The 12,346-nt window shown below is 38.7% G+C and overlaps 1 protein-coding gene across 2 annotated transcripts in view; it reads right to left on the bottom strand.

The window, feature by feature from the left end:
* The window catches only part of RNF144B (ring finger protein 144B), a 179,023-nt gene that overhangs the window by 64,039 nt on the left and 102,638 nt on the right, over nucleotides 1-12,346 (bottom strand). For both annotated transcript variants that reach the window (XM_023512276.1, XM_003788377.3), the window contains exon 2: nucleotides 3,596-3,796. In XM_023512276.1, the coding sequence (XP_023368044.1) occupies nucleotides 3,596-3,796 (201 nt within the window). The remainder of the gene's footprint in view (nucleotides 1-3,595; nucleotides 3,797-12,346) is intronic.

Below are 12,346 nucleotides of genomic sequence, written 5' to 3'. Positions count from 1 at the left end.
CCCGCCACAACGCCCGGCTATTTTTTGGTTGCAGCCGTCATTGTTGTTTGGCGGGTCCGGGCTGGGGATTCGAACCCGCCACCTTAGATGTACGTGGCTGGTGCCTTAGCCGGTTGAGCTATAGGCGCCAAGCCGATAACTGACTTTTGTGAATTTTTTTCTTTCACTTTAAGTAACATAGTGTGGCACTATGTGAAAGAGAGCATTGCAAAAACCAAAAAAGGAAAATTTTAATTTTCATATTTGGGTTATTTAAATCTACAGGCAAAAAAATAGAGACAGATAGATACTCTTTGAATATCAGAAGTAGACTAAAATCCCTGAGATATTTAACCTTCAGAATAGAACATATAATTCTGGCACACTTCTCTCCCTGTAATCCCAACATATCAACTTCTTTGACTCAGTAATACACCTAATCATCTACATCTTCCATGCAACTGACAGCTATGCCTATTTTTTGTCTTATATATGCAGCTTCTCTTACTTTATATTTTCTTCTATAGACTAAAACTGAACAAATAGTCTACAGAAACCATCTTCACAGAGAGAACACCCTTGAACAAGAAACTAGATAACACTAAGGGTTAGTGTGAAGCAACGTCTATTACATTCCTTTCCCTAAATGTCATTTAAATCAAGAATTACCTACATGAAATAATTTAAAGCAGTGTTCTTCAGAACACCAGTTGTAGGCAAGTTAATATCTGTTTCACATTAAAAGGTGGCATGGTCAGCCAAAGTTAAATGAGGTCCCCCCCCTTCCTCTTAACCACATATTTCACAGAGCCTGTAAAATGCAAATGTGCATTGTACAAATGCAAATGTGCTCCAAGAAAGGAATAGAGAACATAGCAGTTTTCAAGCTAATTTGACTATGGAACACTTTATTCAAGGACCCTCTTGGTTCACAGAGCTGGTGGCCCATGGAACACACTTGGGATAGGTGGGGGTAGGAATCAATGTAAAGACCAGGTCTGCCAGAGACAGAGAATGGACGGTCAACACTCAATGATCAAGTCAGACTTCCCACCTCTGTCCATTCTGCACTCCCAGCTTAGATGGCACCCCATATTTGGAACACTGTAAAGGGTCATTTTATACATGAGAACTCAGAGACCTGAAGAGATTTTACTCAATCACACAGCTGAATTAGGGTAGAGCTAGAAATGGAGCACAGTCATCTCAGAAACAAAATGCATTTAAACTCACAGCAAAATGGTCAGGGATACCTCTCAGAGAAAACAGAAGAAAGACAGAATGTTTTTAAAGATTTATTAAATCCATGGAAAATATACCAGTATAACACCAAATTTAGTGAGAGAAATATATTTGGACACTCCCCAGGGACAAGGTGGGGTGGCATTCTTAGTAAAACCAGTAAAATCCTTTTTTTTTTTTTTGAGTCAGGATCTTGCTCTGTCATCCAGGCTAGAGTATAGTAGTATGAGCATAGTTTACTGCAACCTCAAATACCTATGCCCAGGTGATCCTCCTGCCTCAGTTTCCTGAATAGTTGGGACCACAGGTGCATGCCACCACACTTGGTTAATTTATTTTTATTTTTGTAGAGACATTCTTGCTATGTTGCCCAGGCTAGTCTCAAACTTCTGGCCTCAAGCCATCCTTCTACTTTGGGTTACCAATATGCTAGAATTATAGGCAAGAGGCACTCTGTCCAACCTAAGACTATCTTAAATGTATGGTATGCACAAAAATCTTACCCAGCCAATAACTGGGAGATGTCATCCAATCCTATTTAAAAGTGGGAAATTAGTACTATATGGCATATCCAAAAAAAATTACAAATTTCTTGTCAGTCTTAAAAATGCAAAACATATTTGATATCTTTAATTTGAATGTAAATTAATGCCTGGGAATATTAGACGCATTTTTAAAATGTTTTTTTAAAAAGAAGAAATAAATCTCTAACCAAAAGAAAGTTATAGTATTTCAAGTAAGTCTGATTTTAATTGCAAATTTACAGGCATTAATGTAATCATATGCAACTTATTACAGCAGAACTTTGTAAATTGACCACCCATGGGACTGTAACAAACTGGTCAACATACAGAGGTGGTCAACATAAGAAACTAGGCCTACTTACTGATACATATATGTGGTGCATGTCCAGTCTGTGAAAATTAGGTAGACTTAGGAAGTGATCAGTGCAGAAGTGGTCAACTATAGAGGTGCTTTTGGCAAACCATAGGTAATGGGGTAATAAGATATCAGAGAAGATTAATATTCATAGGTACAAAAAGTTTCAAAATTGGAAAGATACCAAAAATGTCAAGCCATTTGACTTTTCTGCTTTTGGGCACTCCCTAACAATATAAAAATATGAATCTCAATACCAGAATAATCTAATTATACTAACTCCTCCTCCCAAATTGCTGATAGAGAAATGGGCAGCAATGGTGCTGTTTTTAATTAGGAACTAAAATCCCTTCAAACAAAGATAGGATGAGTGAATACCCATATGAAACAGCCTTTACTTAGGTATTCTTTACCCAACATTGATGCACAAAGTTGAATTCTGCGCTTTAAATCTCATAGCAAAACCTGAATTCACGGTCTGCTTTAAATATCAGAAACCCTCAGGGGAAATTTTCCATCCTGGTTTTCAGCAAATGTTGCTTGTGACTCATTTGTTTCAAGGATTAGCAAGGGTCTGAAACATGTATTAGAATGTCAGAGAAATAATCATTTTTGAAGGACAGCCTTCAGAAACAAAGCCAGACCAAAGAAAACTGAAGTTGCTTTGAGATGACAAAGCTGTTTCCTCACTTCCTATAAAGTAGCACATGGAGAAGATGAGAAAGAAGATGGCAGCACAAATATTACTCCGCAGTGAGGCCTGCTCCTGACCCTCTCCTTAAACCTGCAGCATCCGCTCAGCCCTGCACTCCTGTATAACTTCCTTTGATAAAAATCTAAGGTCCTAAGAGCAAGAACCTTAGCTGGGTTTTGTTTCTTTAACTGATAAATCCTGGTGCCTACAACAGCTCCTAGGACATAGCTGCTGCTCAATAATGCTAATCAATTAACAAACAATATTGTTCTTTGTCATCTCTGAATCCTGTAGCAGCTCATCAGTCTGTTTCCTATCCTTATACCTTAAATAGCCAACCTTCAAGGAAAGGTCACAGGTATTGATATCAGTGTCACACTAAGAGACAAGCAGACTCCTGCAGATCTATGATGACCATACGAAGATGACCTATGAAGATTCAGTAGAGTAAATTACTACCAGATTTCTCCATCATTCAAAATATTGGATAAGCTTCTTACAGACAATACTTAACTAAAGTATTCAAAAAATTCTCTATTTTGTTCCTTAGCTAGAAACATAAGAACTGAAAGACTATTTATTGAACCAATAATTATTAAATGTACATGATACTTACAAATAAACATCGGACTTACCATTCAAGATACTATTTGTAAACAGAACCAAATGTGGATTGTTTTCCAAAGCAGGATCGCATCGTGCCAAACTCTGGCTTCTCAGTATGCCTTAGACACATATCTCATCCTTTTATAACTTTTCCTTTTTGATTTTCTCATAATGAAAGCATTAAAGAAAACTTACGGCTGTGCAAAACATGCACCGGCATTCCTGGAGTGTGGTCATCTTGTCCAGAGACTGTTCACACAGGCAGAGTTTGCAAGTGACAAGTGGAGCCAGAGCCAAGTCTCCAGACGTGGGATTTTCGGCAGTCATGGTGAGATAGGGGAGTCTACCAACTGAGCCCATCAGCCTATCTTCTGCCTTCTTCAGTCTCCTCGGACCCTACAGAAAGACCAGAAAAATCCAAAGCAAAGAATGTTATGTCCATTGATACAGCTATTGTTTAACCAACACACATGGGCACCAGCAGAGAAAACTCTCACCCTCGGTGGTCTCTAAACGTGCACCCAATGTATTTCTGAGAATCATGGGTTAGAGAGCCTACTACCTTGGCAAGGTGTTCCCGATATCCTGATTTCAAGCTGACCTCACTGTCTTGCTAGATATCACATGAGCTATAGAAATTAGAAGACCACTATGAAGGGTGGGTAGGAATATAGAGATGTTGGTCAAAGGTAAAAAGTTTCACTTAGACAAGATAAGTAAGTTCCAGTAAGTTCTGGGAATCTCTTGTGAAGCATGGAGGCTAGAGTTAGTAATAATATTATGAAGTGTACACTTGGAAATAGCTGAAAGTAGATTTTCAATATTCTCACCACAAAAAAAGTGATTATATATTAATTAGCTTGATTTCATCATTTCATAATGTAGAGATGTATCACATTATATACCACAAGTATAAGCAATTTTTATTTATCAATTATACCTTAATAAAGCAGGAGTGGGAAGAAACCACTACTATGAACAAGCACTTCATTTAGGTGTTCCATTGTTACAATGCCAAATTCAACAGATTCAAAAAGACCTAGAAATAGAGTGTCACTCAAAAAGTTAAAGAATTACCATATGATCCAGCAATTTCTTTCTGTGTATTTACCCAAAACAACTGCAGGCAGGCTATCAAACAGATATTTGTACATCCAAACCCACAGCAGCATTATTCACATTAGCTAAAAGGTGGAAGCAAGGTGAGTGCCATCAACAGATGAATGAGCAAAATGTGATATATACACACATGAAATGAATAAGAGCGAAATTCTGATACATGGTACAGTATGCATGAACCTTGAAGACATTATGCTAAGTGAAAAAAGCCAGAAAAAAAAAAATAGCAAATGTTGTGTGATTTCCCTTTGTAAGTGGTGCCTAGAACAGACAATTCGTAGAGACAAAAAGTAGAGTAGAGGTTCTCAGGGGCTGGTGGGAAGGGAAAATGATGAATTAGTATTTAATGGGCACAGAGTTTCTCCTTGGGATGATAAATTGTGGAAGTGGATAGTGGTAAGCATACACAACACAGTGAATATACTTAACATCACTGAACTGTACACCTAACATGACTTGAAATAGTAAATTTTATATACATATAATTATTATATATATAAATAAAATTTCTCCCCAATAATTTTTTAAGTAGGATGTCAGCATTGTGTTCCTTCAAATATATTATTTCATGTAAACTTTCACAACCATAATGATTTCCTTCATACTATATGTTAAACTGAGGTACTAAGAAGTTAAGGAATTGGCCAACATTCCCAGAACTTGTACACGGCACAGAACATGAACGTCCATTTTCTGAGGCCAAGCTGAGTGCTTGACTTACCACACCAAAGCTGCCTAATGCATGGATGTTCTGGGAGGGATGAAGCAGCAGAAGAAAAAAGGACAAAGAAAGAATGAGAGTTGAAGTCTGTGACTATAGCTATCTTTAAGTTGTACAATGCACGTGGCATGACATAAGAAAAGATAGCTTTATACTGAGATATAGAAATTTTAACCAAAGTCCTTTTATCAGATTATTTTTATTCAGAATCTTTATATGTAAAAGAAGTGAAATAATTGTAAAAATGATCTTCCTCCATATTTATATTTTATATCATATCAAGAAATTTCAGGGCTGGGTATGGTGGCTTATGCCTATAATCCCGCCACTCTGGGAGGCCGTGGCAAGTGGATTGCTTGAGCTCAGGAGATCGAGACCAGCTTGAGTAAAAGCAACACTCATCTCTAAAAATAGCCAGGCATTGCGGAGGGCACCTGCAGTCCCAGCTACTTAGAGGCTGAGGCAAGAGAATCACTTGAGCCCAAGAGTTCGAGGTTGCTATGAGCTGTGACACTACAGCACTCTACTGAGGGCTACAAAATGAGACTCTGTCTCAAAAAAAGAAAAGAAAAAAGAGAAAGAAATTTCACACTCTGATTAAATAAAAGCAAAATCTTAAAAGTTCTTAAATTATTAAGAAATTTGGCCAATTCTAATAAATTCTGCCATAGAAATAACTACAAATACCCCCTCCCCCCAGCAAGAACCATACTCTCTTCTTTTTAGACAAAAGAAATTACTTTACATTTGCTATTTAGACCCACAGTGGCTTAAGTCTCAATATACATACAGGTATACAAATACTAAAACAAGGGAGGAAATATCAAACTGGATTAGATGGGAAAAAAAAATCAGTGAGATTTTTGCTTCTTGATTTGCCCACATTAAATTTCCTAATGTCAGGCCCGGCGTGGTGACTCACACCTGTAATTCCAACACTCTGAGAGGCCGAGGCAGGAGGATTGCTTGAGCCCAGGAGTTCAAGAACAGCTTGAGCAAAAGTGAGACACCCAGCTCTAAAAAAAGCTGGGCGTTATGGCAGGTAACTGTAGTCCCAGCTACCAGGGAGGCTGAGGAAAGAGGATCACTTGAGCCCAAGAGTTTGAAGTTGCTGTGAGCTACGATGCCATAGCACTCTACCCAGGGCAACAGAATGAGACTCTCTGTCTCAGAAAAAAAGAAAAAAGTTTCTTAATGTCATACCTGAAAGAGTTAACAGTTACTAACTCTAGTAACCTGAAGTGTTTATGGTTTCTTACCTACTCCTTGAGTAGCAGAAGATGTGATTCAAAATAAATTAAGTAGGACACTAACCAATAATTAGTTTCCATATGAAAAATGTGCTCCTTCTTGGCAAAAGCCCAATGATGTTTAATACAATGTTCTTATTCCATTACCTATTGAGGAAGGAGCAAGCATCCAAGAGCAGACTCAGTTCAAATGGGCCTTTATATCAAATTCACGATTTTGATGTTTTTCTAAAAAAACCTCTCTTTAGGGTGAACATAGAGGTAAAAATAAATGACTTTTCCTCTTCTCTCTTCTCAGTTCATGCTCAGACAGCTATCACCAGTTGGTTTCTCCAGGACTCCCCAGCTCATAGCACACAGTCCCACCAGCTTCACCCACCTGCAGTCTTCTCATCTCTGTTTTCTCAACACTGATCATACAAGCCATTCCAAATTATCTTTCCCTCAAAATGAGAAATCTCAATTAAAACAAGAAGAAATGTAGTCAGTAAATACTTCCTGAGCAGGGAAGATGGAAAATGACACAGGCCAGAATCATCCCACACAAACTTCAATTACCCTGAAGAGCCCTTCAGAGGAAGCTAATGTGAATCGTTGATCCTTCTGTTCTAACCTAGCAGGACCTAGATACTCTTTGAGAAAACTTAAATATTTCTCACAGATTCACCCTATATCATAATGAAGGCAACATTAAGCAGGTCGCATTTTTAATGTGCTGTTGAAAAACAAAAGCATAATCATATATCTCTTAGAAATTAATTGGATACTCTTGAAAAAGACATACTTGGATACCTCTAATAATATTCTCAATTTTTATCCAAACTTAGACATCAATAATCAGAAATCTCTTAGAAATAGTTGTCTTTGCAAGGCAGAACTAGAACTATATGAATCAAGGCCATCTGAAATATCATCTTATCTCTTGCCATATGCATAACCATTTACTCCTTAGTTTGTGTGTTGTATGCCTATAGGCTATGAAATCAAAGTTATAAAAAGTATAAAAATATATTTTATATGAAAAAAAGTATTTTTATGACATAAAAACCTTGCACATAGCAGAGATGCATTTTGTCCTAAAAAAGATTTCTAAGCATTCCAACATTCAGGACTTGTGACTCAGTGAGATAGAGGAAAGAAGTCACATATTTCATCTCTTTGAGATGTGAACAATCCAAAATGAATCTTCAAAAAGAAGTGATTTATTTTTATGTGTACAATAGCACCAATTCCCTAACGTGATGACTTTCCAACATTTTTCAAGCAATAAAATTCTATAAAAACAAAAATCTTAAGCAAGCAGCCACTATAGAAAAGAGATTAAGGTGGCCTAGTGCTGGCTCAATAGTGGGAGATGCAGGAGGACCCCGTGACCCTCCCCTCCCCAACAGCCTCCCAGCCACCATCACAAAAGCCTGAGGTTTCATCATGCACCCAGTGAAAACTAGCCCTTTAGTTTTTTACTTTGGGCAAAATCAATAATGGATGTTTAACAAAATGAATGAAACACAGCAAGCACTTCATCAAAAACAGAATATCAAACAAGAAACCCTTTCATCACTGACTGAAGAGCTTGACTTCCAATGAAGGAGAAACAGGAGAAACTCTCAGAATATCTCTACTGATTTCCCCACATCTAGATGTCTGTGAACAGCTTCCAAGGTCTCTTTGTGTTTCTTCACTTGTGTTGTGTTACAATTCTCCAGTCCCTGGCCAGGACCAATCACTCACGCCTGTCATCCTAACACTGTGGAAGGCCAAAGTGGGAAATTGCTTGAGGTCAGGAGTTTAAGACTAGCCTGAGCAACAGTGAGACCCCAGAAAAAATTAGCCAGGCATAGTGGCACATACTTGTGGTCCCAACTACTGGGAAGGCTGAGGAAGGAAGATAGCTTGCTTGAGCCCAGCAGTTTCAGGAGCTATGGAGATGCCATTATACTCTAGCCTGGGAGACAGAGTGAGATTCTGTCTTTTTTTTTTTTTTTTTTTTTTTGAGACAGAGCCTCAAGCTTTCCCCCTGGGTAGAGTGCCATGGCATTACAGCTCACAGCAACCTCCAACTCCTGGGCTCAAGCGAGTCTCTTGCCTCCGCCTCCCAAGTAGCTGGGACCACAGGCGCCCGCCACAACGCCCGGCTATTTTTTGGTTGCAGCCGTCATTGTTGTTTGGCGGGTCCGGGCTGGGGATCCGAACCCGCCACCTTAGGTGTACGTGGCTGGCGCCTTAGCCGGTTGAGCTATAGGCGCCGAGCCGATTCTGTCTTTTTTAAAAAAATAAATCCCCCAGTTTCTACAAATAAAAACCACAAATAACAGAAACTCACCTCCGTCCCCTCACCCAAAGTACTTAGTAACCCGTGTGAAACTTGGAGGACTGGCGATATGCTCCCAGCTCCTCCTGTCCCTGTTCCATGAAGCCACACCTTCAAGAGAGCCCAGCATTTCACACCCACTCACTCCCCTCCAGGTTTTAAGAAAAAAAGACTTCATTCCAGAGAGATGCTAACTCATACCTACTGGGGTTTGCTCAACTTGCTCCACCTCATACCTCACATTTTTATCTGAAGTAAAAAAGTGACTTGAATTATCTACCTTACCACTTGCTTTTAAAAGGCAGTAATTATAATTCCTTTTACAGTTATTACAGATGTGCCTCTCACTGGGTGTCAAGAACCCCTTAGGAAAAGAATTTTGGCAGAGAATTTAAGGGGCATGTTGGAAAGAAGTGAAACCTGACAGCTGCCTTCAGGTTTAAACTTTCCAAGATCAGTAGCGGGTTTCACTTGCTTATATACACCTAACAGGACAGACTGGCTGTGCCACGTAAGGAAGGAAAGTCATGCTAAAAATCTGATTTTGCATCAAATCAGAAGAAAACAAGAGCTGCATTTCTACCTGCTGTCTGTGTCTCCTACACAATCAAGTGTTCATTATGTGAGAAGTACTATCTGATAGGAAGGAACAGGAAAGTCCCTTTTTCCTTCATGTGTTTTCATTAGAATTGCCAAAGAAAGGCATACCTCAGAAGCTGGGCTGCAAGCACAGGATGTATAAGGAATTTTCATATTCTGCTGGCGGCCTGAAAAGCAATCTGGTCCAAAAATGCTCAGGGTAGGAGAGCTGACATTCAAAGTATTTTTAACTAATGTAGTTTATGCCTCTTTAACTATTCAAAATCAAGACAGTTATCTCTTTGCACAAAAAGATAATGTAATTGGAAAGGACAATGGTTTATTAGGATACTTATATAGTTAATTAGGAATTTTTACCTCATCATACAAAAAGTTTAAAATTCAGAAAAATTGCCAAGGCATAACTAAAGAAACAGAAAGCTACCAAAATGAATCAATTGGGTATAACTGATGTAGCAAAATATTTAATGTAAGTAAAAATCCAGCTGATCTGTGCTGAAGTGGTAATTCTAGGCTATGCTCTGAAATTCTAAAAGTTACTTAAGAACAAGGGACAAAACAGAAATGGAGATATATGAATACTCTCAAAATGTTTTTATGTTCTTATAAGACATTGAGCCATGTCTGTGGAATAGCTGGAATAACAGATGTGAGTGTATGGGAGGAACTAAGAGAAAGAAGGGTTTTCAGGAAGGATAAGTGGTGGGGAGGTAAGGCTAAAGTGTTGGCTTGTACAGTGGAGAAATATTCTCAGGAAGCCAATATTCTCATAGAGCAGACAAAAGCATCAATCTAAAGTTTCCACCTCTGCCCTCTTGGGAAAGCTAAGACCAAAATGCAAGGCAACTGGCTCTCCTGCAACACAATCTGAAAATTAGTATTGTGTTAATCTTGGCACTTCTGCCCAATACAGTGTTTATTTAGCTACTGGTTCTTAAGAGAAACTGTGAGTGACCCAAATGGTACTGGCTGAGTCTAACAAAGAACTGACCGTCATCAGCCAGTTGAAGTGTTGCCCTCAATACAATCTGGAATGGAAAACAGACCTGCTCAAAGGTGGCAGGAGGGACAATGAGTGTTGGTATTATGTGGGGCAGGGACTTATGGCAGCCCTCTTACTGGATAGTGCTGGGTTCTACTTCCTGTTACATCTCTGACCAGCGCTCTGGTCATCCAGGGACAAGATGAAGCAGTGGAGAAAGTTCTAATGTGTACCCTGAGAGGACAGACATGACCATATGGAAACATAGGCAGCCTCCTTCAGCAGTCAGAAAAATACAATTGCTCAAGTATATTTTATATCTATTTACATGTAATTCAAAAGAATTCAAAAGAATAATGCTCAGGGCCAATGAGTACGTGCATGGAATCACACACAAGATACTTTGTCATTATTTGAAAAAATAGAATATACTCTAGCATAAGCAAACCTAGGAAATCCTTAGTGAGGAAGTAAACATTCACCTCCTCATGCCCTATAAGCTGGCAGTGTTGTAAAACATTGTTTATCACTGTGGTTGGAAAGGGGACTTCTCTGGTCTCTCCAGTTTCCCAGCTTCATTCAGAGGAAAGCAAGAAATGGAAAAGCACATCAGCCTACAATTCCTTAGTTTTAACGTTTCATCTCAACAGTTTATAGGATGGCAATAACTTTGTGACTTGGAGACTGGAACTGATATACAAATACATCCTATTAACGTTTTTTGTGGTGAAAAAGACAGACGCTCCATAGGGAAGGAGGAACATCTTCAATATTAAGAAGAACTATTTTCTAATAGTTCCTTTCCTTTTTGAAATTAGGTTATAAATAAAGTCCAACTATTTTAATGAGATTTAATTTTTTCAGTATTTTTTTCTACAGAAGGTATATTGGAAGAGGTATGCTAGCATGGCCAACAAAATACATGACATTGTGATAAGCTAACTCTAAATTCTATAGAGTATAGGGCATCTGAATATCATTGTAACATTTGCAAAATACTGTTCCTTTTTCTAAAAAGCACATTTCTTACTTCTTGCCTTCTTTCCATATTCTCATTATATACTACAGGGTAAGGCCCAAGAGGCAGAAATCCATTCCCAGCTTTCCTAACAATATAAACTTATCAAAGAATAAGTGAATAGGAATAAGTGAATAGAAGAATAGCAGCTCAATGATAATTTTGGCATTGTAACTTTACATTCATTGTGGTAGCTCCCTCTTCAACAAAAACATTGTGCCTTACCCACTCTTTCATTGGTTCCCCTGCCTCCCACAATTATTCACACAGCCCTGCTGAATAATTTTCTTCCCCCTACCTGGCATAACAACAAAGCTCAGATGCAGGAAGGAGCACCACTCAAAGGCAGGTCAGATAATGATGTAATTAATTCAAGAAGAAGTGGTATTTCAGAGAGCTTCATGGAGTAAGAGACAGGCTAATTTCTCGGGTTAAGACATTATTAGGAAACTACAGTCACTAAAGCATGAATATCTAAATCAAAAATTTTTCTCCAAATGAATAAAAAGCATGTATAAATATTATCTCCTTTTATGAAATTCAAAGACTTCACATTCAAATTTTAATTAGATATTTCAAATTGTATATAAAAATAGCACCCTGTACCCCCATGACAGTATCAATGTACACAGCTATGATAAAATTTAAAAAAAAGAAAGAAAAAGAAAAAGAAATTTTAATTAGAAACAAATTCAAAACCAGTTTGGGGCTCGGTGCCTGTGGCTCAAGTGGCTAAGGCGCCAACCACATACACCTAAGACGGCACCTTAAAATCCAGCCCGGGCCCGCCAAACAACAATGATGGCTGCAACCAAAAGATAGCCAGGCATTGTGGCGGGCACCTGTGGTCCCAACTACTTGGGAGGCGGAGGCAGGAGACTTGCTTGAGCCCAGGCGTTGGAGGTTGCTGTGAACTGTGATGCCACAGCACTCTACCCAGGGGGA

This window comes from Otolemur garnettii, unplaced genomic scaffold, assembly GCF_000181295.1.
Source record: "Otolemur garnettii isolate 467f Iridium unplaced genomic scaffold, OtoGar3 scaffold00026, whole genome shotgun sequence".
NCBI classification, from domain to species: Eukaryota; Metazoa; Chordata; class Mammalia; order Primates; family Galagidae; genus Otolemur; species Otolemur garnettii.
The sequence above is the reverse complement of the archived record's forward strand: the minus strand, read 5'-3'. Positions and strand labels throughout refer to the sequence as shown.